Source organism: Melopsittacus undulatus, chromosome 1 (genome assembly GCF_012275295.1).
Source record: "Melopsittacus undulatus isolate bMelUnd1 chromosome 1, bMelUnd1.mat.Z, whole genome shotgun sequence".
Classification (NCBI taxonomy): Eukaryota; Metazoa; Chordata; class Aves; order Psittaciformes; family Psittaculidae; genus Melopsittacus; species Melopsittacus undulatus.
Genome location: NC_047527.1, coordinates 152,519,264 through 152,546,891, shown reverse-complemented (window position 1 = coordinate 152,546,891; position 27,628 = coordinate 152,519,264). Strand labels below are relative to the sequence as shown.

Here is a 27,628-nt window from a genome sequence, read left to right as displayed (position 1 = left end):
TTGAACAGAGCCTTGGGAATCAAGGTCTAGTGTGAGGCATCCCCTGCCTACGACAGGCGGTTGGAACTGGATGCTGTTATGGTCCTTTCCAACCCAAACCATTCCACAATTTTATGAAAAGCATATAGAGGCATCTTGTAACAATATCCTGTTCCACACTAACCTCACTTCCACTATTGTATTAAAAACTCTGCCCCTGCTTCTGCTGACAACACTGGCCAAGCACTCAATTCATTCACTGGTTTCAACTTAGAAGAGGTATCAGATGATGTCTGGTCTAATAGGTGCAGCAAGTGTATTTCTTGGAGCTGGAGTTTATTATGGAGAGAGGTTTAACTGATCATTCCCCTTCAGGCTGAACACATAGAAAAATAATGAGAATAAAACATGTCTTTACCAGGATGGGTAGTTCCCTACCTCCTCACACCAGCAAAGGAGATTGCCTCAGCAGATACAGGGACTCTTCTAGTGCACCTGCAGATGAAAATCCTCGCACCTTGCTAAACAAAGGATGTACTGCACTCTGTCTGCTGCTGCCTAACCTCCTGTTTTTAGTGCTGATCTTCATCTTTGATCAGAAAGCCACAGAATGAAAATAGGAAAGAAAGTAGGAAGAAAGCCATAGAGTGCCTCATGTGGTAATGTTATGTACTAAAATAATGCAGGTATGAAGTGACAGCTCTCAAGTACCCATAACATGGGTGAAGCCATTGCTTTTCTTAGCAGTAGCTAAAGCCAGAATCTTCCCTTTTCTTTACTCCAATATACGTATTCTGGATAAGCTGAACATACTTGTCTGGAATACTATATGCTAGTTCAATGCTGGAAACACTCAAGATGGCAGCACAAATAGGTAGGAAAAGCTATTTGGTCTTGAGACTGAATAAGCAGATACTCAAGAACATTTTCTTACATGTTTACTTTTAAGAATAAAATCTCAAACCCATATACCCTGTAATCTGGGAGAAGAGAATACCACTGTGAGGTTTTTCCCTTAACTCACTAGAATCTGAAGTGTGAAAAAACTGCAATAAATGGAGTCTGCCATTTGACTATAATCACTTAGCCTATTGAGCAGTGCTTGCTCCAGTACCATAGCAGCAAATCCCACAGCTGTCTGCAACAGTTAGACTGGCAAACCAGCAGTTCCATGCTTTTGGCTATAACTTAGAATGATTTTATTTTCTCTGTATGTGTAACTAAGAGTTATTCACCTGTTCTCAGACAGTCGGAGAGATCAAAACCACATCCTGAAACAGTAATGTATAGATCTGTGTCTTCACTGCAGCTGTGATACTTTAAGAGGAGTAGTACTGTTAAAGTCTAAGAAAAAAGGACCCTCTTGCTGAGGCAGGAATGTGGTAGGGATAATGTTGTAAACTCCGGCAACTATGTTCTCCACTTCCAAGTAGCAAAATCCGCACCTATGATAAAAGAAACTGCCTGTTAGAACTAGAATGTGAAGTAAGTTTCAAACCTCTTAAGACTTTATTAAGTGAGCATTACCTGTAGTCACCACTGCTCTTTTTCTGAAAGCCATAGGAACCAGGTTCTCCTACTGTCGAGACTGTGATGAGTTCAAAACCAACACTGTATTGCCTGCAAGCAACATGACAGACTGTTACTATAGTTATGGTGATCCTGATGACCCAAATGACAAGGGCCATTTATTAAAACCTAGACAACATGACTGGAAGACAAAAAGTATTGTCACATTTGTTGCAGCAATGTTAAGTCAAACTTGCCATAACATGAGTAGAATTTGGAGGAAAACAGGACACATTTTTCAGGTTCAGGAGTACAGGGACAACAGCTACTAAAAGTCTGCCTCCATATTTAAGCAGACTTCAACTACTTAAACTTCTGGTCATTTAACCCCTTGCCACATGGTGCAGATCCTGGGATGTGATCTGATCCCTGTCAGAGGAATGTATGTCAGTGACCTCAGCAGGATTCTTCATGTTGTACTCTAACTTGGGACAGTTTGTCTCCTACCTGTTAACACGTGTGACAGGCACCACTACCTTGTCATTCAAACTACCCAAATATGCTACATATGCAGGACAAAATACAGACAGAACCTGCTTAATTCATGGAACTGTATAGCCACACACCTGCGCACTCCATTTCATGACAGAAGCTTCCTTAAAGAATGGAGGACAGACAGAAAAGTGCTGCCATTTTGTGAAGGGAATGCACAACTTTGCAAAAGATAAAACAGTTGACTGCCTGTCAGGAAATGATACTATTTGGAAGCACTGTATACTGGTGGTTTGAAGTAGATCATTAGTTTTGCCAAAGGAATTTTATCTGCCAAGGTCTACACTATAGGGCACTGACATCCAGTACTTCTGGCATGCTAGTGGCAGAGTAAATGCACGTTCAGAACTGCAGCAATTTGATTGAGAGCCTGTAAGGGTTTAGTATCTCGCATATTAGCTCTACTGCTAAAGGAGTTATGATCATAATTAAAGAGGAAGAAGTCCTTTGTACCTTCTTCCCTTCTGTGCAAGGCCTAGCTCTGCTCAGACCCCAAAACTGAGGGGAAAGAAGGCTCCTGCTTTCCTTGTAGGTCAACGACCTCCTCAGTAGCAAACATGCAGGTTTAAAACACATTTAAAAGTACTGATGCTGAAGTCAGAAACATGAGCAGTACAAAAGCTGAGCTACCTCCTATACTTTGTTTCAGGATTTTCAGGGAGCTTCCTACCCTCCCCACAGAAGATGCTGACAAAGCTTTCTCTGTAGCATTTGATACTCTTGCTGTGTTGATGCACACTTATTGTCTACTAACCTTGGTCCCCGTAGTTCAATTAGTAATGGTCCATTCTTGTCCAGCTGGAATTGATAAATGGGGTTATTTTTGTAGGTGTCTCTGAAATTTCCACATCCTCCAGCACTGTGACTTTTCCACTGTCCATTAACCTGAAAGAAGTCAAAAGTACAAAAAAGACTTTATATGCTGAGGATTTATATTGCTTATTTACACACACAAACAAGACTAGAGGCGCCTCTTGCTTTAGAGGTCACTCACTTTAGTAATCTCTGCTAATTTTTAAGTGCAAGTGAAAGCCTGTGTTAGTAATTCAGAAGCTTTCATTGCACCATCCACCCACCTTGGTCAAAGCCTTGGATCACCCCTCTTGCACCAAACAGAAACAACACTACACAAAGTCCAAAGCTACTTGTGTCATACCCCTTGCTTTTGAAATCATTGCCTCCAGCCCTGTCCATTTACCTCCATGCACTCTGATACATGGCATTACAGGGACAAGATAGACATAAGGACAGACTCCACCAGGCCAAAGAAATACAAAAGGAAAAATGCTGCTCAGACTTTGAGAAATGGGCCATCTGTTTGCAAGCTCCTCCTGCTAGTCATTAAACTGAAAGGTGAGACTTGCAAGACAGCCAGGCATTCACACAAATTTATAGCCAAGATCTGTTTCTCCTGTTACCTCCCTCCCCTTTCAGTCAAACAAGGAACATTTCTTTTCCTCTTGCGATTTTATTCCTTTACTCTGTGTCCAAAAGCCTCAGACATGGCATGTTTGGAAGCAAAGGGAATTTCTTCCCTCACCAGGCTACTACTCAGGAACCTAAACCTGCTGCCTGCTTAGCTTTCCAGGCCTTTTCCACCTCCACTGCAGTCAGGTCTAGGAACCCCTTTGGTAAGCTCTAGAGACAACCCTTCAACTTCAGTATAAGACATCTAACAGAACTTGCTGTTACTGGTAAACTGCAAGTTAGTTATCTGCAAGCTAAGTGTGATGACTGCTCAGCCAAGACCAAATAAACATTAAGCACAGCCAGTTAACTTTTGTATTTAGTCATAAAGGCAGAGCTGACCCTGGATAAGTTGAGCATGCCTTGTATTTGGATACTAGACATACATCTTCAAATAATTAACAGGAGGTTTCCACATACTTTATGCTCTTTTGAAACATACTACAGCATAAAGCAGATGTCCTGCCTCAAACAGGCTGGTCGCCTTCAATGAGGCTTTGACTTCCTAGAGTATTCCACCAAAGTAGGCCCAGTTCTCAAGAGCTAAAAAGGACAATGGTTTTTGGATGAACTAGAGCAAATCATCTGGTCTTCTTCCCAGGAATCTCTCTAGCCACTGAGTGTTCTCCAAAACAGGCTCACTTCAAGAGGTTGTTCCAGGAATAACAACTGGTATGAAACATTGTCTGAACTCAAGAGCCAAGCTGCAAGCTGACATGTCCCTTCTGACCACATAAAGTAACATGATCCTCTGCTTCAGGCATGAGTCTCCTAGAAAACAGACTGCTCCACCATGGCTCAAACTAGCCTTGGTTCCCTCTTCCCACAGGAATCACTGTTTGGACAGAAAACTTCTGCCTCTAGTAGGATTCCCCAGGGTAGGCACAGGAGGTTCAGAGCTTATGGTCAACAGCTGCTGCCTTATTCTTTCTTGAGGATAAAATTGCTCATACATGAAAATACAAGCAAGTTACTTCATCCTGTGAGCCCTTGGCTATATTTATACTTCAGCTGAAGGTATAACTACAGCTCATGTTGACAGCTGAAATACAAACAGCAGCTGCCCTCAAAACTGCCTGCGCTTCTGACCAGTTTTTTTGCTCTTGCTCTGCCTCTGTACTCTCAGGGAGAATTTCTACATGAAACTTGCCACCAGTATATTGCCTTGATCCATTTGGCACCATGAGCACTTAGCCCAGTGGTTACACATGTTGAGACAGTTTTGCAAGGTTAAGTAACAGTAATATATTGTGAAATTACCATCCTAAGTCCATTTGTCACAGGCTTGCTACTGGTGCCTTTGGTTTGTCAGTGCTGGGTTTGTCCCACCATGCCAAGAGCTCTTCCAAGAAAATCATGCAATTCTTTCAAGGGAAGATGAGCAGCACTTCTACAGTGGTTTTACTCTGCAGTAGCACAATCAACCTGATCTCTGCAGAGTTAACTGTATTAGGGTGCAAATTGCTATTCTAAAGGCTTTACAGTGCTTCTGCAATGGTGCAGCTGCAACAACACACTGCACTGAAGGTAGAATTTACATACTAAATGTCAGTGGAAGTTAAGCCTCCATCCACCCAGAGCGGTGTGAAAGTGAGCCAGCCCAAGGACTTTTATGTTGGTATGAATTATGCTAACAGAACAGCTAACTGGAAAATTGTATGTAACTTAAATAGAGGGTTGGCCTTGTGCTAATGATGCTTAGATTAAGCTCTCATTACAAAGTGTCATTTGTCAGGAGATGGCCTAAGCTGGCATTTTTGGGCAGTAGTACAAAGATGTATTTAAAAACCTTGTACATCTCAAATATGGAAAAGCCAAACCAGAATTATTATCCAGTGCCCCATAGAAGAAAACATTTCTTTACCCTTTTGGAAATGGTGTAAGGTGTAGGAATCTTGGAAAGGGTGAACTTGCACATGGAATACACCTGTGTTGTAAAAGAAGCAGCTGGTTACATATTCATCTTGTATTTCTCATACAAAATCATAACTGGTTAAAAAAAAAAGAGCAGAATTACCTACTCATCCTTTTTAGATACTTGTTCACTATATGCTTATATTACTCATCAGACAAGTTTGTCTGAAATTCAAAATCCAGAGTAGTCTGGCATTAACAAGACTTAGGTATACTTAAAGATATGCATTTTACTTTTTTCAGTGACAAAACCAGACAAACATTCAATATCACATGACTCAGAAAATACAGAAAAACCCAAATACTGAGTCCAAGAACTTAGGAGAAGTTAAAAAACTTTAAATGTTAACTGGGATATAAAATAACCTTATTTTGGATATATAGAGAGCCTGAACAGAGATACACATCTTTTATTCTAGGAAATAGAAGTCTTTTCCAGCACGTTCAGTTACTAAAGTTTAATTACTCAAAACATACACACTATGTTGTCTTAACTATAAGTGAAGAACATTATCAAACACTGCATCCAATGGTTCTGCTCCATCACTCATAGCCTTCCTCTCCAAAATAACACTATCAACCCAGAAGTACACTTTTTTATCAAGCTTACAACTAAAGTCTATTTTACAGTTTAGTTGTTTATATTCATTATAAACTGACAGTACATACCCTGATGGTGTAATGGATAGTGTTTTGTTTCTCATACTGGGACACCACTAAGGTAAAGGTATGGGGCCCCGGAGTGGTCAGCTTTATCTTGGTCAGATAATGAGGACTGTTGATCCGAATACCATCAATATATGGAGGAGGAGAAGCTGGAAAAGAGAAGGGTGAACATTTTTCTCTGATCAAAAAACCCCCTAGCTTCGTATGCTTCCCAGCCATTCTGTATCAATGGATTTTGCCAGGAAAGTCAGATTGTTGGTATTAAGGTTAGACTGTAAAGCAGACCTGAGTGCTCTCAAAAAAATAGAGCCTCAACATTTGCTCATAAAAAGGACAGGCAAGAGCAACTACCACTGTTACCTTCAACCTTATCAAGAGGTGCGTAACACGCAATGGGACACAAATTCTACACTTGAAAGTACAGCTTAAATCCCACAGCCTTCAAGAAGTACTTATCCATTTCCCACCAATGTCACTACTCAAAGACCTACTGCAGTGATGCTGATATTTCAAGAGAAAGATAAGGCATCTTTGATCACTCTTTAAAACTCTCTCTGAGGAGTTTGTTCCTTCTCCATTGGTTGGAGAGTTCAGAATGCAAGCTGCCAAATCTTTGGCCACTGGGAAAACCAGACTTTAAAACATGTTAATTGCTTTAACTAAATCACACACACTCTCTTTCTCTCTCTAAATCCTTCTGATCATTATACAGATGTAGTTGATTCACATACCAATGCATATGCACTACTTATGATAAACATCCTAAATATTTGATTTTACAGTTGGACAATGTAATTTGTTATTTAGCCTCTAGCTGTTTTTTTTTCCAGACTACTTTTCATTTCAGGGAAGCAGGAATACATCTAGCAACTACTCCAATAGGCCCAGGATCACATCCTTTTAACTTTCCCACTAAGCAACATGGGAGAGGGGAAAGGATTACTGTAAAACAATAAGCAGCTTAGGAAAGGGAAATCTTCGCCTCACTGCTAAAGGATCAACCTGCTTTGTTCCCATCTCATTTTAACAGATGGTAAAAATAATACTGCAGCTTGACCAATTGATTTCCATGGGAAAAAAAATAAAGCAAGTTTGAGCTTGTGAGATTAGAAGTTTACAAAAGAGTTTGGGTAGCAAGACAAAACATATGAATCATCCAGTTCTTGCTAGTGGTCCTGGTGGAAGACTGTCCCTTTCAAACACTACTGAACAATTTCTTCTGCTATGCAAGTGTATTTGGTTGCTCCCTTAATGTTTTCAGTAAGACTCACTGTAAAATAAGCACTGCCACAAGTACTAGTAAGACCAGAAGCAAGTCTTGGGCTACATGGAGAAGCAGATGCTTTAACAAGATCAGCTCTTGCAAAAATAGGTGGTGATTTGCTCAGGTCTCAACAGATGCTTTCTGCAGAAAGAGCTTGGATTCTAGTGGAACTGGTCAGCAGAATACACTGTATAAGATCAGAGATGAATAATGCAACCCTTACCAACCATTCCAATAGGAACTGCCTCCCTCCCCTCCCCAAATTCCACTTTGGTGAAAAGAGCTTTAAAAGCTACTCTCACATTACCTCCTGCTATTCCCTGTTGCATATGAGCAGCTACCTGAATGCAACTCCGGTTCTTAAGCAGATCCCTATATGTGAAAGCAACAGGCCAAATCCTACCTGTCTTTGGATGCACCTTCACTGAAGAAATCCAAGGAATATCTTTTACAGAGGTCTCTAACTTGATGTAAATAATAAATAACCTCCCCAACATTATTAACTCTACCTTAAAGTTGCAATCTATCCATTCAACTCGGGAATTACCTTTACTTCCTGTTTCATATCTCCTATCTCTCCTGCAATAAAACACAAACAACTTTTTCACAGCTACAAAGCTCCAAAAGCCAAGACCCTTTTTCTCAAGGCGAGTAGAATCTGATGTAGAATGACCAAGCACAATACTCTCATAAAATTTGGACATCTAAGTATTTTTCTTAAGCATTCCAGACCTAATAGTCAGACATATGTTGAAGTGTTCAGCTTTACCTCATGAGCCTGCTTCGAAACTTTACTAAGCCAAGTTCACAGAACAATTAACCTTGATTACTTACATTTAATGGAAGCCATAATCCTTTAAATAATGTCAGAACTGGGGGAAATAATTATGCTATCAGATAAACAGAAGCACATCATCTGTTCCCTCTACGCATTAACTACTGCCACTTCCAACATGTACAGCTTGGTTTATTCCTGCAGTGTAGCCTGTTGAAGGTGGTCACACTGACCTAAACAACTGTGTCAGAAGACTGACCTCCTGGAGTAAGGCTTCTAGTTTTAAAGCAAAAAGTGCCTTTTCTCTCCACAAAATCCTTTGCAATTCTTCATTTCCTTCTAACAACCTTCTTGGCAATAAAGGTACACTGACCTGGATAGTAAACTTTTTTGCCATCAGTCTTGTATACGACCATTGTAATGAACTCCCGATTGTGTGCAAAGTCATCCTATAAAAAACACAAATGAAGTAGAAATGTACACTTCTATGGAACATAAGTAATGCTTCGTCAGAATCAAGTACACATTCTGTTGATCACTACATGGCATGATCCGATATTAGTGTTTACTGAGATATCCAATCCAATCTTACTTTAAAATACCTGAAGTAAATAAACCACCACTGATTTCACTTGTAACAGTTTAGGCCCCAGGATTCAAAGTTACTTCTGAACCTTTATAGTGGAATATAATCACTTAGGTCTATTTTTAATCTCTGTCTATTTCAACAATCATGTTTGTAGGTGCATGCAGCTGCTAAATTTAAACTGTAGACATACAGACAGATATAGATACCTGAACAACATACATAAGCAATGATACCCTAATAACAGTATGCTATACAGAAAGGCTTAACAGAGGACACTGCAGAACTCACAATACATGAACAGAACCCAGCACCTTATCAGTGATGTGCCTGCTGAGCAGGACCCAGACGGCAGCTCCACCCTGTGGACACTGGACCTCTAGCTTGTACTGAGGGTTATTAGCCAGGCTGTAAGCATCCTTCACGGGACCTTGCTTGGCATCCCAAGTACTAGAAGTAATTCAGACACAGGATTAGTTGAGTAAGACATTACCTGGTGCTTTAAAAGAATCAAATCATAGAATGGTTTAGGTCGAGGGGATCTTAAATATCATCTAGTTCCAATTCCCTGCAGGGATACCTTACACCAGACCAGGTTGCTCCAAGCTCCATCCAATCTGGCTTTCAACACTACCAGAGATCCTACATCTATTCAGAGCTATCTGTTATCAGTAACACAGTTAATGAAGGCCAATATTCGACTGGACTCTATTGCAGTGGCTGGACAACACAATCACATCAGAAGCATTACCTTACAACTTTGTTTTATAATTTACTTAGCAATACAGGTATAATGATGAAATGTTAAATACAAACAGCTTGGCTGCTCAGTATGGTGCCTGCAACCACACAAAGCACAGAAAAAGCCAAACCATTCAGAAGCCTGAGTACCTGACTATATTCATGATTGCATACACTGATATTAAAGAAATCTGTGCTTTTGTAACTATAGAAATCCATATATAAGCTATGGTTACTTTCAAAACCTTGCCAAATTTTATTCCCGCTGCTGTGCTAGGCATTTCCCTACACAGAGGTATGACAATCACAGTCTAAGGGAAGACTAGTAGATGAGCTCTGAGATTAGCAAACATGTTATCTAACTTGCTACATCACCGTAGTGTATTTTAGAATTAATTTGAACACAAAGATGGAAGGAGCCTTGGCAGATAAGGTCTGTAGTTACACTATGGATGAAGGAGCCTGTGTAGAGCTAACACATGCAGAAACAGTGTGAAAGCAGTGGTTAAGTGCAGTATGAGTAGAAAAATAGAGAAAACTTCGCTTTGTGAAACTGAGGCACATATATCTTCAAACTAGGGGACAAAAAGACCAAGTATGATGGATACAGGTAGGAGACAAGTATCACATTCAGGAAAAGCAAAATTCAGCAGGCAAGGAAGACTACTTATGATACTGCAACTGGGGAAAAAGAGTTTAAAAGCATAAAGTCAGGCTCAAGAGCATGGCTGGAGTTCACCTCTTTAGCTGTACCTAGGAAGAATGGAAGGAAGGAAACGCCACATCAAGACATTTAGTGAAATACCAACACAACAGTTTTCTGTATTTGACCAACCTGTGAATACACGTAGATTCTTTAAAAAGACTTGGGTTCCAACTCAAATAAATAACATCATAGTGCTGGCACAGGTCCTCCCAGGCAATCCAGAAAATGCCTACAAAGGACATGCTGTTATTGTTTCCTTACTGAACACCTGGATTTTACTTGCCTCTTTGCAGGAAAATAAACACAGTTTATATAAACCAACATTTCTGTAAAACCTTGTATGTTTCTAAACTTAAACTTACCCCCAAAACAAACATGTTAAACAGAGTTAGTTTCAAAAAGTCAGTGTCCTGACTTTTTGAAGCTGTCAGGACACTTTTCATTCTCAAGCACTAAGCATAAGAGGACCCATTGTATTGAAAGAGAGGCCACTAGCTGATTCCAACCTTTAGGTTTCCCATAGAATTTTAAAAACCATCACATAGCCTAAAAGGTTCCCCCAGTTCAACAATTTATTTCAATAGTCATCCAACACAATCAAGTATTCAATCAACATGTGAGTATATTTGAATGTACTTCTATGATACTTCATCCAACACCTACACGAGTTGCTTTGGCATCCTCAATCTGCTTCATCTTTACAACATTCTCATGTGTTTAATCTAGTTCTCCATAGCACCTCTAATTGCAACTCCAGCCAAGACCACCACCTGCAAGGTGACAGATTCCTGATGAAATGAGCTCTCAAAAAGGTAACAGCCTTATAATTCAAGTCTCTGACAGAGGCAGCTGCAGATCTTGCAGCAATTAAAAAACCAAACCCAAAACAATGAGCTAATCTCCCATAATTGTCACAAAGCCAGGGCTGCATTCTTATAATTAAATCAAGTTTTCCTTATACATTTGTATGAAGTTTAACAATAAATGTTGTAACTTTATGCATTTGGATGCACACTGCTGTCAAAAATAGAGTGGCACTTAACAAAGAGCACCCTTACAGAGCTACACTGGCAGCATCTAGGATGCTATAAAAAGAGCTGATATCTCTTTCTGAATATACAAAAAGCTTCTGCAGAATTTCTGAAGGCCCATCCACCAACACACCCACACTGACTTTCCAGATGCTGCAGTCTGTTGCTCCCCAGTGAAGTTGGGACAAGACAATGCTAGGCATCATTCCAGTTGGTTTTTCTGGACAGTGACATAGCAATACTACTGTCTCAAAGACAGGTATCGATCCACTCTTAAAGCCAGAAGTAAAGTGTACATAAAGATTTGGTGTGGATATATTAATGTAATGCAAGGAAAAATACCCCACCACTTACCTCCAGTTCACAAGCTCAAATACAGGCAAGACTAGCTTAAATACTGATTATAAAAAGCACTTTGACACATTCACAAGTTTTGGAGGCAAAAACACCAAACCACAAAAGGTCTAGTCATGTATTAAAAAGCAGCATTATACAGCTTATTATCAGAATGTTATCTTTGCCCTGACCTCCCCATGCCCAGATACTTAGATAGCAACACTTAAGCAAGGAGATAATTTCTTGTCAGTTAATTTGATCTATATTAAACAGTCCAGATTAAGCTTAAACTGAGACAAAACAGAAGTTACAGATTTAAATACATTAAGACTTCCTAAACTTTGGATCTATTTAGTTTTACTCTACCTCTCCTTGTACTTAAGCATTTCTTTCCACAAAGATCTATATTATCTGAAGACAGTGACTTTTTAAACCTTATTACCATTGTCAATTTTCTGAGCTGTTCTTGGATCAAAGTTCAAGTATTTTTGTAAATCTGGGGTCCAGTTTCTTGTGTCATTTTCACTGTATCGTCCTTTCCAACGTAAGTGACTCCAGGGATTTTTTAGCTGAAGAAACCGAAGTCCCTAAAGAAATAAAATTGCTGGATTCACCTTCAAGGTAATTTTTATGTTCATATTAACATAGAATATGGACTAAATGCTCAAGGAAATACAGCATCATTAAGCTTTCTGGAGCTTCCCAATGGAGCTCAAGACAAAATAAACTATAGCAGCCATCAGAGCAAAAAAATCCACAGCTATCCACTGCAGACAGTTTTCAGACAGACATCTGAAAGCATTCATACCTTATATTCCCTTATATCCAAGACTGCATATGCATGGGTTGGAACTAAACCCCATTTTTCTCCTTCCTCTTCAGACATCACCCCTGTTGCTGTTGTGATAAGGACATCTCCCTTGTGAAATCTGTTCAAAGAGAGGTGAAAAAATAGCTTTTAATTTAAAATCAGCTTTTAAGAAAGATAAAATAAATTAAAATAGCTTTTAATTTAAAATCTTGCAAGTTTCAAACTAACATTTGCCAGATATTGCAATATGTTTTTACACTGTTAGTGTGACCCTGCTTTATAAAAACTGGAATACATTTATAAATATTGGAATACTGAAAAAGCTTGAGAAAGTGAAACTATTTTCTTTCAGTATTTAAGTATAGGCTTTAAATGAAAAATATATTTCCATACAACTCCATCATTTCATATTTTTATAAATAAAAATCATTATTTATCAACCTGAAGTTCAATCTGTGTCACCTTTTTAAAGACACTCTTCACACACCTGAAGATCAGTATTGCAGCTTTGAAAGACTTCTGCTACTCCTCCAGGAGATTTGCTATTGGGGTATCATAACCAAGGTCTTGTGATATGATTAGAAATACTAGACTATATCCACTATATATATAGATATATATATATATCCACTTATATATATAAGGACAGCAGATCAATGCCAAAGATCTGAGGAACACTGTGGGAACACAGAATGCATGTCCTTCTACCTTTTAAACACTTCTAGCTTGTATATTGGTTCCAAGCTGCTCTTCTTTGACTCTATATTCTATTTTCTTCATCAAGAAATGGCTGCTACTCTTTTTCTTCATATGGAAAGAAGAAAAATCACCTCAAATAAAATTCCACAATACTTCACTCTTCTGTTCTATCAATCAAAACCACCAGTACCTCAAATCTTCTTCCAGAAAGCAATGTGCAGGCCTTAAAGCACAATTTGCAGCCGTACCAAAATGCTATTAAGGGTCTGTGGTGACCGTACTGCTTTCAGAGTGGTAACACAGCTACTAAACAGAAGCATTTTAAGTGCTTAGGAAATTAAAAACTTCTACCTCTGATGAAGTATTCTGAAAGTACTATCTTGATTGAAAGCCTGATTGTCAGAGTGCATAGCGATTCTTTCAGGTATCCAACCAGTCAGTGCATGGAGATCAATATTCTGAAACGCAAACATTCAAAAGAAATCAGAGCAGATGATCCATCTATAAGCATATGATGTCTGTACACAGGTTATAAAAATGCCTTGAAAGAAATCAAGTACACACAAGTTACAATATAGCTCTACACAAAGGCTCAAGATTAAGACTATATTAAACAAAACCTTATTGGATGAGGTTAGGACAGAAGCTGGAAAGTGAATTAAGTGAACTAATGAAAAACTAATTTCAGAGCAATGGAAGAAGCATACAAGAATGATCTATTGTACTCAATTCTATGATGTGTTTTATTGAATTGATTCAGAGACTTTCTAAAGCACAGTCTCAGAAACCATCTGCAACTTTGCTATTATACCTGCATTTGAAATTATGTAAGTTTTACTTCTAAGGCTCAGGGTTGGGTTTTTATCCTTTTTGCTAAAGCTGACACTGACATATTTCCATAAAAGGCCACTTCAATCTCCCCATTTTATCTCCCTGAAATATTGATTATCCCCTTTTCTTTCACTTTGTACTCCTCAAAGCAAAAGCAGAAACTATAAATGCTTAAAGCATTAGTAACCAGCACTGGTGAGTAGGAACGTGAGGAATTACAAGTACACCACAGCCTGATTATACAAGGAAGCTACAACACAGTTGAATAAGGGCAGGAAGGGTGGAGATTAAATGTCACAAGTCAAGCTGTTCTTCCAGATAGCAAGTTATAGGGCAATAATGAGAATAGTAAGATTATTAACAATAAGATTCTGCCCTCCAAAATAAAGCAGCCCAACACTGACAAACATAAAAATGTATGACAAGTTTACCCCTTATACAAAGCCACATTTGCCTCCATTATCATTTTTCACAAGACAACGATTACCTAGTATATCCTCCAAGAATGTAATTATTAAGACATCAACTAGAATGTGGACAGCACCATGAAATAAAAATAGTGTTAAAATTTTAAACTATTTCAAATTAAAACCAGAAATTCTTCCTAAGTAACAAATGAAGTTTATGTGGGCTGCTCATTTCAGTAACCTGTCCTTTGAAAGAACAGTTTGCATGTCATTTTAGCTGCAGTACAATGACTGCTTCTTTAGTAACCACATTATAGGAATCCAATACGTATTTCTGTAAAGGAGTGTAAATCTGATAAACAAACTTGCACAGATCAAAGTGCTCCCTCTACATACACGTACTAAATGACTAGCCTGTTCCTTTCCTAACCAACTGCCCTATCTATTGAATGACAGCTAGAAACCAAAATCAGCAATATTGAAATGGGCAAAAAATATTTACTTCACCCAACACAGTCATCTAGATTATATAAATACATGTCCTTTCCAACCATAAGCACCAAACAGTACAGCTAAGCATATTTGTGAAACAAAGAAACAGAAAAAAAACAAGAAAATGTCAAACCAAATACTTGCCTCCCCAAGGGATTTACTTTGATTTCATTAGCAGGAAAATTATTTGACCCAAGATTATCCAGGAGGAATTTCTTGTCTCTTAGAAATAAGCTAGTACTTACTGAATTTGATCCAGGAAAATCGTATCCTCCCATGACCTTCATGTAAGCCTTTTCTATTAATGATACCCATAATTCATTCTTATTGTTAGAATAAGAGCAGAGAAGTTCTCCACTATGATCAACAGGTAACTGGTCATCTATGATTACCTGTGGGAAATAAATGAAGAATTATCATAATGCCAATAATATATTTTGGAAGTGTTTAAAAAATAGGCCCAAACTTTCATAAATTATACAGCTTTTCAGACACAACCAGCCCCAACCATCATTCTCACATATGGACACCTCTAACACTCCTGCAGTAGTTTGCCCAAGTGAACAAGAAATTCTATTCCAGGTCCGTAGCTGACCTGTGATAACATGCCTTTCTCCTATGTAAAATGGGGATGATGACAGTAGTCTCTTGTAAAGTATCTAATACCTATTGTGAAATGTAGCCACAGAAATATTCAGTGTAACTACCAGAATAAGAGACTTCCCAAACCATTTACCTTTCTAGGTACACCATTGATATGAAGCTTTACCATGTATTTGCCACATGGATTATATTCTGGTTCTCCTTTCTTATTCTGAGGGTAAATTATACTGTTAAAAGAGATAAAAAGAAATCATTACATAAATACCTTGACTGCACACACACTGATAACAGAAATGGGATTAACAGTCTCTAGCATTTACACTGAACATACATATGGAAGAGCAACTTCAATTCAGTAAATATAACAAAGATGTTTAAACAGGTCTTAATTTACAGGCCTTGCTCTTGCTGCAGTTTTCTGCTTAATACAGCAATAAAGAGAATGTAAGTAACCTAATTGTTTCTCCATCAGAAGCAAGGCAAACAAATTTATCTTACTAGTAAACAAATGTTATTTACATATCTGTTGTACAAATATGGTATTTGCCTGAATGACAAGTCAAACATTTGAGGGAGAAGCCAGCACAGAACTCACTGCTCCCAAAGAACAGGTTCAGTTCTAATCAGTATAGGTTAAATCAAAACAATCCAGTGTTTACCCACTGGTCTGGCAACTGGCTCTTGGCAGTGGCAAAACCCATGCCAAATTTATCACAGCATGCCAGCCAAGTGGAACTGAGCACTGTTAACATTAACTCTACAGTGAGATGCTAGGCCTGTTGCACAGCAGCTGCCAAGGCAAAGTAGGAAAATTTGCATTATATAAAGCATTATAAAGTAAAATTTCTATTAAAACCCAAACAAAACCTTCCAAACCATTTAAAACTCCTCCAAGCACATCTGAAGTTAAACTCCAGTGTCTGCATACATATCTGTATAAAGTTGGCCTCCCTCTCAGAAGTGCTGAAGCCACAAGTCCCAAGGAGATGACAGTGAAGAAAGTGCTTGTTTTTTACTACATCCAACTGCAATTGTCATACATATTGCAGAAGTTTGGCAGTTATTAAGTCTGAAAAGATCTTAGAAAGCAACAGCCACTTACCTTGTGATCAACTTTTTGTTATATCTTCTTTCATATGCTGCACTGATAGCCAGTGATGCCACAAAAGAGCAATCTGACACTATCGTCTATAAAGAAAAGAAAGCCAGTGAGGACATTTACAAATAACTTAGATACTGAAAAACAAATGGGATGTATGGAGGGAAGGAAAATCATCAGTTAGTTTTTTCCTTCAAATGGGAAAGATTTCAACCAAGAAAAGCAAAGCTACTCCTAAAAAGACAGGAAATCTATGCTTGCTCAATACGAGGCCCCTACAGAGCAAACCAGTTAGAATTATCAATGAGAATCAGAGACAAGTGCAGGTACCTCAGCATTCACTCACACTTACTACCCCCTACCCAAAACAAACCGCATAATATAAACCATATCCAGGGGCATATTCTACTGTTGATTCCAGTGCAGCCTGGGCCATCTGCAACTCAACATTCAGCAAGATGTTCCCATAATTCCCAATAGGTCATCCTGCTTCCTGTCTAATAAAAACTTAATCATGCTCACTATTTTTCCCATGAAGTAAATAAAGATTATACAATTTGCTGCAGAGCACACCTTATTTTTCCTAATCACTGTCTCTGGAAAACAGGATTTTCTGCTGGAATTCAGAGTTTGATTTTCATTTACACTGCTAACACAGCTGTTTATTCTCATGGCTAGAAAACGCATGGAATATTAAGCAATACTATTTATTTAATCTCATGAAAACCATGGAAAGCACTCTCACATTTGGGGATTCTTTTTTGAACACAAAGGTCCCCTGCAATACACTGCTAGCAACACTTTCTTCTTTAGGAACAATTTACCTGCTTTATGCTGAAACTTGATACAGTATAAATCATCGTGGGGTTATTTGTTATATCATCCGGTCGCACCCACTTAGCAAACATTGCTTTCTGTTTGGGGGATAACGGTAGCTTCCCACATTTATCACTGGATTTAAGAGAGAAAAAGAGTAGAAATAAGTCAGTAGTAGAAATAAATCAGTAGTTTAGAAAAGCTTTTCATGCTCTGCCTAGTCTTGTATATGCCTGATAGGTGGTGCAAAATATGTGCAGAACCATTACACAGTTTTATATACAGAGCTGTAAAACAATTTCAAAGAACACTACTGCTAAGTTTGTGATTTTTAGAGAGAAAAAGCAAAGATATTAAAACCATGAAACAAAACCAAAGAAGTTCCTTCACATAGGACCAAACAGGAGAACTGGATTCCAAAAAGCCATCTACAATAGCAGAAACTCAAATTCTTCACTTTATTTAAATATGATAAACTAATAATAAAAAGTTTCTTTAGGTCTAAATATCAAGGCTTATCTGTTTGATGAGCCATTAGTGGAAAAAAACCCAGAACTAAACTAACCCAAACCCAAAAACCAACTCCCAGTGTTTTTGTATATTATACCTACGTAATCTTAACATATTACTTCTCATGAACAAAGGTCTAAGTTACATATCACTCTTCCTCAGAGCAGTCCTTTTATAGAGGAATGTTCTATCACTTTCATTTTACAGGTAACTGAGAGGGAGGGAGCTAAACTCATTAGCAAGCAGCAGAATCAGGAAACTGACCCAACTTGGCAGTCCAGCCCAATATTCTAAAAAGCCAAATAAAACACTGTCCTTATGGACCTGAAGATACAACTACAAAAGCCAGTGCATAACTGGATCAGCTTATGTTGAAATTTTGCAATGAGACTAGAAGAAGTGATGATATTTCAACATCTCTCCCTGAATTAAGCTTAAAAGCCTGTTCAAACAATTTTAAACTCTGAAAAACAAAACATAGAAACACCAAATATGGGAAAGCTTTGGAAATAAAAGTTCAGTAATTGAATCACACTTACGAAAATGGCATAGGGAAGGCAAAACGTTCCCTCAGATCAACACTCATGAAAGGTACATATTCGATGCCATTAATTTTTGAGGTCTTCCTGTAAGTCAAAAGAAAAAGAAGTTACAAACATGTTTATCCTCTTTCAAATACCAGGTTCCAGAAGATAACAACAAACAAGACACAGTGCTTGTGAAAGTATCTGTTGCAAATGAAACCACCACTATATTCATTTCTGTTTGAAACTTGCAGTACTTGATGACTCAGCACTAATCCTGCACATGCATATCTATGGACAAGTCTCTGTGCCAGGATAAAAATGATTATCAGCCACAAACCTCTTGCTACTTTTAGAAGTCACATTTAAAACTACATTTATCTAAATGGAATTTCTCAAGTCACTTAGTCCTCTCATTAAAGAGAGTCTTGGAGTAAGTTGACAGCAATTAATAATTAGCAACACTAGATTTGGGGCAGTTATTTTGGAATACTTTGTCAAACAACAACAAAAATACTGCACATTTATTAATACATTTCTTACTAAAATGCACAGAACACCTAAAAAATGAGGATCATATTTAAACATGAATGTAATTTCAGTTTCAAACAAGGAGCTAACTGAAAAGAGCTATGCAAAATATTTTCAAATCAAATCACAGAATGGTTTGGGCCAGAAAGGACCTTAATATTATCCAGTTCCAACCCTCTCCCACAATAACTACTAATTACATCACCATAAATAATATATCAATTTATTAATGTACAGATAATACCAAAAATGATGTAAGATGTGGTTTTCCAACCCTCTGCTTATAACCTCATGTTTCAGCTGTTTCTATCTACTGTGTAAGATGCACAAAGGATGTGAGCACATATGAAATTGGAAAACCTTGTCTTCAACTTACCTCAGGACTTGAATCTCCTCCGCAGTGTATCTCTGCCCTTGAGGTTCACTGGCCTGCACTGCTCTAACTGTCTGTGGTTTATCATTTAAAGAGAAATCAGGTCCCAGTGGGAAGAATGTTCTGACTGGATGGTTTGGTTTAGCTGCAGTTGACTTCTTCTGAGATGACTCTGATGTAGATTCCTTCAGTGCCTCTGCTCTAAAGCAAATAAAAATTGACTACAATGACAAAAAAGTAGTTATGGTTCAGTAATTGATTAGCTTGGCTCATGTTCCCACATACGTTGATCACGGTAATTGCGACTGAGCAACAATTAAACATTCGTGTGTTACCAGTGTTATTCTCAGACTAGTGCCAAAACACAGACTGTACCAGCTACCAGGGAAGAAAATTAACTCTACTGCAGCCAAAACCAGGGCAGTTGCCTTTAAATTATGTTAATAGGAGAATTGGTGTAGGTGTTCTGAGCTTCCAGATAATGAACAAGGCCACTGAAACACAGACAATTGATCTGTGTCCCCTCATACCTTCAGGATTTAATTTGTCTAACAGCTACAAAAGCAGAAAAAAACCCCACTAGCATTCTCACAACCCAGCATTTCAATGGCTTGAAGGCTGTGTATTCAGAAGCTATGTTTTGTTGTTGTTGCATTAAGCTGCTGGATAGCCACACATATGCAAAAATTGTTTGTTTAACACAGACTGAGAAGAGCTAAAACCCAGCTTACACTGAAATGTAGCCCAACACATTCCATTATTCAGCACCAAACTGCTGATTTGAAAAGAATTAAGAGTGAATTTACACTCATGTAATTTGTGTCAGATATAGACTCCACTTCATTATATCTACACAATTAGGTTGCTACCATGAAGATAAGCATGTCCCAGTTTCCAAACTGTCTTCGTTATGAAGAGACATTGACACCTTATCTGTTTCTCTGTGTTTCACACAGAGAATGTGAAACACATCTCTGTTACAGCATTTTTATAAAAGCCAGTAATTGTAGTAGAGTACTCCAATTTATATCTCTGAATACTGAAGTAGTGGGTTGGTACCAACAAATACACACTTCTTTCCTAATTCTGCATGCCTCAATATTTCCAGAGGGCTGGCACAAGAGCTGCTGTAGTCAGTGGCATGGCAGCTAGCAGCTATCTGCATGGAGATCTCTACAGGAGCAAACTCTACTCAGAATCCATACTTTGCAGTACAGAACAGACATGCTAGATTGAGAATCCAACTCATACAGTGCATTTAGATCTGACAGCAAGTATGTTCACTAACATTAGCAGTACTCACCTATCCAGTGCTTGTCGAGCCAGCTGTTTCAGTTTGGACTGGAGGCCTGCTTCTGAAGTTTCAGCAGCCTTAAATACAAAATAAAAGAAAAACCTACATATCCAAAACCCAGCAGGTTTTATAAGCTCAGTTTGTACAATTCCACACTTAAAGGTTGCAGCAAAGAGCAACTAATTATTTTTTCCAATTCTCTTTTGAGATGAGAAAATGTGTTTTGTTTTTTAATATCCTAGTGTAAAAAGCATCCTAAGTGAGCAAATGTAATTTTGCTGTTCTGAGTGTTTCTAGATGTGCAAGAACAAGATTTTTAACCTGCAAGCAAAGGCATAAAATAATCTATGAGAGGGCACTAAAATAAGTATCAAGAGTCCCAACTTCTCAGTTAGGAGGTCAGCTATGACAGTTTATGCTTTTGTTTTCCTTACAGATGAAGCATGGCTACTGCAGCTAAAGAAGCTGCAAGGGTACAGCATGAGCTGTACCTTCTCTCCTAACACTTACAAGCAGGTTCCAAGTTCTAGACTTGCACCTTTACAGATTCCCCTGAGTCAGCCAGGTCAAGTGAGGAAACAAAAGGCAAGCTAGTTTCACATCAAGAAACAAAACTAGAAACGCCCTTTATAAGCAAATGTTTTCATTTGCAATTACATTACACTGCAGAGTTCCTGGTTAGAAAAGACTTTGAAAGATGTATGAAGATAAGCAGGAACACCAGCACACTAGGAGTCATCCATAGAAGAGGAGGAATGGCTGCTCTCCAAGTACTTCAAGAGTAAGGAAGAACTAAATCCCTCCACCTGAATATACTGAGGAGAAAGACAGAAGTAAAGCTTCAAGATAGAGTTCTTTCAGTCTTCTTTCATCCTAGGAAGAAGGTGGTACTTTCTGACCACCCTGAGGGACAAAGCCTAGAGTCATATCAGCAAATTCATATGCTAGTCAAGATTAAAAGAAACTTCACCAGTATCTCTACTTAATGAAATACATGATAAAGGCAGTTGTTAATATAATTTCAGACTAAATTCAGTGTATGTAAGTAATTTGTACACACTGACACAAGAGAAGGACAAACACAGAGTAAAAACAGTATGCTGCTGCAGTGTTATCTAATAGACTGAAAACACTCTGCTCCAGCAGCTCAAGCGGAAAAAACTAGAGCAGTTCTTGTCTTTATCTGGTTACACCAGGATATTTTAGCCTACATAATAACAGTTTACAGAATTCAGAAAGTAGATTTTACTCTAGCATGTAACAAATGTAACACTCCCCTCCCAACAACCCACATATATTTACATTATAAAAAGGGAAAAGAAGAGAAAAAGAAAAACAGACTTGGTGGAGTTACATTATGATGGTGAGCCTCTTCCTGTAATGAGTTATTTAAGGCAACTGGACTTAAGGGAAAAAAGCAGTACCTGTAATTACACTCTTCATCATTTACATATAGCCAATTGATCCTTACCATTAATTTCAGTGTGAATTAAATTCACATGTAACAGCTTTAATGTCAAGCACTGAGTAATCAAGTAGCATTTTTACCAGTTTTGGCATCAGGAGTCTGTTATTTTCTCCAAAACTGTTACACACAAAAATTCCCCTTAAATAGCTTCCTTTAATGTAGTCAGAAAGCAACACAGCTGATACACCAGCCAGACAGCTTCTGTTTTAACTGGTTTAATTTCTGGTTTAGTGTTGCATCTGCTCCAGAGTGAAAATTAACATGAGAACAGTTCCAGAATACTTCTAGGTTTTAGTACATTCCATTTCAGGAAAAACACATAAATCTCAAGTCCCCATAAATTTACAGTGTTGAATAGCAACATAGTACAAATCCTTGAAGAAACAAACAATCAAAAGAAAAAACAACCCAATAACAACAACCAAAACCGAACAAACAAAAAAAACCCCAAACCCAAACAGTGGAAGATAAAAAAACCCAAACCAAAACCAATTCAAAAATTAGGTTTTAGAAATACAGGTACTCCATTTTTAAGCCAGCCTTTAAGGGTCAGTCACTTGTGTAAGTGGAAGAATTTCTTACCATCACATAATTCCACCAAGTTAATCTGTAGCTTAACATACTGTTTTCAAACAGAGTTCCACTGCTTCTGTGTACAACTCTACAGCTTCTTCTGCATTGCCTTTATCATCTTCATCAAAAGCCTGGGTAACCAGGAAGTGAGCACGCTCCAAGTCCAACTGTTGTTTTGACTTCAGAGGGTCTGTGTTCTGTGACTGAACTAAATGAAAAAGAAAGTATTTAGCTTTCTACAGCAGCAGATACATAAAAGCAGCTACTGGTACTGAAACACTGGCAGTTCTAATCAGATAGGCAATACCTATTTCTTATCTGGAAAGCAGATCTTTCTCAACTTTGCTACAAACATCTTTGCAAGGACAAGAAACCACTCCCTGAAACAGAGATACACTCTCAGGGTATTTCACAAGCCAATGTAAATAAAACCTCATTCATCCTATATTAAGGACAAGGATGTTTAATTATGCAAAACAGAATCACAGAACAGTTTGGATTGGAAAGGACCTTAAGATCATCTAGTTTCAACCCCCAAAATATTACATCATTTGTGAAAATACATCACCTATAGTAACATACAAGTTCCTCAGATGTCTATCTTTAATATCATTTAATACCTTTATTAATGATCTGAAGGAGATTTCTGTTATCAGGTATTTTGAGGACCTGACCAACCTGGCTCAAAAATCACAGTCTACAGTGCTGTGAGTAGGAGACTGGTCTATAGACTTCCCAAGGCCCCTTTCTGGCCAAGTGATTCTATGCTTCTAACTGAGAATTGCAGGTGTACAAAAATTGGAGATTTTGGCTTAAGCACAAACACCAAAACTGAATCAAACAAGGAAACCCTTATGAGAGCAAAGGGCTCTTTGCCCTCTCAAAGGTAGTAATTCCACATGAATACCAGAACCCTCTTGCTTCAAATCCATCATGCAGCTGAGGCTTAATGTGAGTTTTGATTTGTTCCTGAACATTTTTTGTTGCCATATTGAATTACTTTTTCAGGTTTGCTCTGCAGTTGTGGTTCCTAATAATATTTAAAAGGAAAGGATACCCAACACCCACATCCTTAGGAAGTAAATCTCCACTTCATTTCTGATATATCAGAATTCAAAGCACTGATGTGCTTGTTTTATTTGTCATCCTTCACAAAAGACAAGGGAATTAGAATAATGAAAACCAGCACATATGATTGATACATATTTCAGAGCATTGAAAGACTTTCCATTCAATGAATATATGTTCGAAAGGTCCTTACCCACCTGCTGAATGAAGAGCTTGAACTCTTTCCAAGTACTCATTTATTTTTTCTTGGATGTTTTCCAAGTTGGACCCTGCCATCCCAGCATAAATCAAGGCTTGGGCAGCTTCCTGCAAGGAAAAGAATTGGAGACAAAGTTAATGTTTGCTGCCTAGAAAATTACTTCCCATAAACAGAGGACCTACAGGAGCAGTAAATTGGGTGAAAGCAAGCTCTGCATCTGCAATAGATTCAATGGCTGCAGGGAAATTCTCCTGCAAATAACAAATTTTAAGTTACAAATGAGATTAGGTTCAAGATCTCACACATGGGATAAGCTGTAATATCATTAGATAAAAAAAGAAACCAAACTTTGGAGGTTCTGCAAGGCCAGATCTTACATTTGCCTATACAGGAATGCATGGATTAAGAGATTTTAAGTAAAATCAGCATGTTTCACACATGCACTGAAATCAGCTCAGTACAGCTCACAAGCCACAAACTGCCCTTTCATTTTAAAGCTACAGACTTGAGGTTATGCACGAAAAGTCATACAGCAAACACTGGATGAAAGCCTGCTTCCAGGAGAGAGCATAGGCCTCCAGCTCAGAAGCACAGTGTATTATCCACATGAAGGCTTTTTCAGACTGTACAAGTCTATTAAGAGGCCTTCGGTTGTATAAACTGTCCATCCATTCACTAAACTCATGAAAACCATTCAAGGTCTGTTGGGGTTGTGACAAATAGAGCTAGAAGTGTCATAAGCATATGAAGAACTGAAGTTTGTCACTCCCAAAGATAAGGATAAAAACTTTATTCTGTCCTCATTACTCGCATGGAAAAACCCACTTTTGTGGCAGTGCTCATCTTCCCAGCAGCAGCAGAGGACGTGCTCATGTAGCAGGCTGAGTATGTAGGAAGGAGATCAGTAACTAGAGAGCTGTTCCACAAAGATAGTGCTTGGAGAGGCTGCTCTGCATAGGTCAAACACACAGTCATGGCCAGAGGATTGCTCTCGTGTGCTTTATGGCCATGATTTCTGTCAAGCTCTGCAGTTTGCTCCAATACACATCTGCCTAGTTTATCCAAGCTTAAAACTGATCCTGATACAACCTGAGCTTGTTATAAGGGCAATTTTTCATTGACAAGCATCACAGAACCAAGTATTTCACACTCCTTGTCAACATCCATCACCACATCACATCACATAAAATGTTCACAGCAACAGAAAGGTAAATATAAGTACTGCTCCATTCATATACAGCAATTAACTACCATCAAGGTCTAGCATACAACTATATTTCACGGGGATAAAAAGTGCACTGTAGAGATCTGCTTAAAGGATATAGATGTATTTGTCTGTGACACACAACAACTACAGATTGACAAAACAGGTGCAGTATTGTAGACTACATATTGTAGACAAGTTGTCTACACACAACACAAAGATCAACTGTTGGATTTTCAAACCAGGGCTGCAAATTCAATGCACAATTGGTGTTGTTTCTGTGATTTTAAGCACAACTGCTTTGCCAGTTTTTAAGATATAAACATAACGAAAACAGTCTTTAATAATTTATGCCTCTCAAGGACTGTAGCAGTTGACAAACTGCCTGAAGAGCCAGCATGCCAACTGCTTCCAGTAATAAAATGGACATGCAATTCAGAGTTAGTGTAGTTGTGGCAGGCTACTCATGCCAAAACACAGCAGTGGCATTGAAGGGATAATAAATACTAACTCTGAACTAAGCTAACTATTGGTCATCAGTCTGCAAGCTGCTAAATGCTGGTCAACAGCTGAACTTATCAACAGCCTCCACCAGTTTTGCTGCAGTTGTCAGCTGCTCAAACATGACGTTTCCATAAAGCACCCTTAGCAAGTTACCCTAAGCTGGTTCACATGCAGCCTTCCTCTATGATCTATCAGTTACACGACAGCAGGAAGTAAACAGGAAACAGCCAGAAAGCCAAACCTATGCAGGCTAAATCATCACTAAGAACTCTGCAAATGCAAGAGATTTTCCAAATGCTGTAGAGAAGCACATGAGAGTCATTACCTGCACAAAAAGATGGTTTTCTTCTGAAGGGCATTTGATAATTTCTTCCAGATATACTAAGAAATGTACTAAATAAGGTAATAAAGTAATAAAGAAGTACTGAGCGCAGCTATTAGACCATGCACGCACACTGTTGTATTATTATGGGTAACTACGCTTGGTTTAGGAGTGTATATATGCTTTACATATATAAACTTGGCTCACCCTACATTAACAACCAGGTTAAAAAAAGGTACCTATCCTTTCACACATGCATAGGCCACCATGATAACAGCACTATACTTTCTATATTGTTTAAAAAAACACATAGTATTCATGCAGTAAAAGGTCAGCTACATAATTCTTAGCAAGTTAACTGAGAACAGTTACTTCGGAAGGATAATGGAATCTATGGAATGATGACTGCAACAAGAATTAAACATAGGCTGCAAACAAATCCCTTCTCACAGGTGAGAGGTAAAGCCAGTGGGATATGGAACTTCAGTATAACCTTGCAAAAACATAAACTCAACAAAATGAGACCACTTGCACAGGTAAGGAAGGTATAATGGTTGCAGAGAAGCTACTAAATACCAGGAGTAAGGGTATAGATACTAAGCAAAGACATTGAATCAACATCAACACACCTTGGATTCTACAGGAACCAGAGGAAGAGAAAGCTGCATTAATAAAGTGGGATCTCTAACATAAAGAATATTCGTAAGTGGTTTAAAACATGTCACAGGTAGCCTGCGACCTGAAGCTAGCTTACTACTGAGCGCCTTGTATTTCACCATGTACATCTCTATCTGATGATACGACAGTTGTTCCCAGCTGCATGCTCAAGAGCTGCACTATGCCCACTTCCATGCCTCACTCGCGTTGCTCTCCATAATGCTCAGCGCTTACACCTCCAACATAGAACCGAACACCCTAGCATGGGTAGGGGGAGGCCAGGAATGAAGGGGGAGCACCAACGGGAGAGAGGGGTTTTCAGCTGGCTCAAGCAGAGCGCCCCACAAAGGGCCCGTACCCGCTCCTCAAGCAGCGCCGCTGCAGTGCTAAGCCCACAGCCCGCAAGCAGGCAGCACCGAACCTGCAGCCCTTGCTTCCTCCCGGTAACACAACGCAAGGAAACCGCATTTAGTGTGAGGTGTCCCTGCCCATGGCAGGGGTTGGAACAGGATGATCTTAAGGTCCTTTCCAACCCTAACTATTCTATGGTTCCGCACCCCACCCGGAAGGACGCCGCTCCTCCGGACACAAACATCCGACACGCAGGCCCGGCCTTCCGGTCTCCTCTCGGCTGAAGCCGTCCCCCCTTGCCCCAGCCCAAGCAGGGCTCCCGTCCCCGGGGCTCACCCGTCAGTGGGGTTGGGAAGCGGTCGGGGCAGCCCTAACCCCACCGGACAGGGCTGGGCCACCCCTCCCTCCCTCAGCCCTGTGGCAGCTCAGGGGGGGGGGGGGAACACAAACCTACCGGTAAGCCAAGGACCTCAGCACAGCGAAGACAAACGGACACCGGGAACGGGGCCCTCCGTGCCCCCCATACCTTATAGTAGAAGACGGCTTCCTGGTAGCGCCCACCGTGGTCCCGCTGCACCGCCAGCTGCGCAAACCTCACCGCGTCCAGCTCATGGGCTGTGGCGTCCATGTCTGACCCTCACCCGGTACCTCAGCCGGCACCTGAGGTACCCGCACGGCCCCGCCCCCTGACCCCGATGGCTCCGCCCCCATCCCACCCCTGCCCCCTGGCCACGCCCACCTGCCCTGACTGAGGCTGCCCCGGTGC

At 39.3% G+C, this 27,628-nt stretch overlaps 1 protein-coding gene across 3 annotated transcripts; it reads right to left on the bottom strand.

Moving 5' to 3' along the window:
- On the bottom strand, positions 1–27,522 carry CAPN7 (calpain 7). Of its 3 annotated transcripts, XM_034067992.1 has the most exons (21): positions 27,389–27,522; positions 23,823–23,931; positions 22,608–22,765; positions 20,526–20,593; positions 19,226–19,423; positions 18,334–18,420; positions 17,293–17,419; positions 16,472–16,557; positions 15,503–15,596; positions 15,012–15,158; positions 13,388–13,494; positions 12,335–12,455; positions 11,969–12,113; positions 10,289–10,388; positions 9,027–9,162; positions 8,500–8,575; positions 6,091–6,236; positions 5,372–5,434; positions 2,795–2,925; positions 1,507–1,599; positions 1–1,424 (listed from the first exon to the last, which is right to left on the bottom strand). In XM_034067992.1, the coding sequence occupies exons 1-21, from the start codon at positions 27,488–27,490 to the stop codon at positions 1,280–1,282; spliced, it is 2,439 nt and encodes an 812-aa protein (XP_033923883.1). In that variant the 5' UTR covers positions 27,491–27,522; the 3' UTR covers positions 1–1,279. The 3 variants fall into 3 exon arrangements, with proteins under 3 accessions (XP_033923883.1, XP_033923885.1, XP_033923884.1); XM_034067994.1 differs by lacking the exons at positions 6,091–6,236; positions 9,027–9,162; XM_034067993.1 differs by lacking the exons at positions 23,823–23,931; positions 27,389–27,522 and having other exon boundaries at positions 22,567–22,616.
- Between the last annotated feature and the right edge of the window lie 106 nt (positions 27,523–27,628).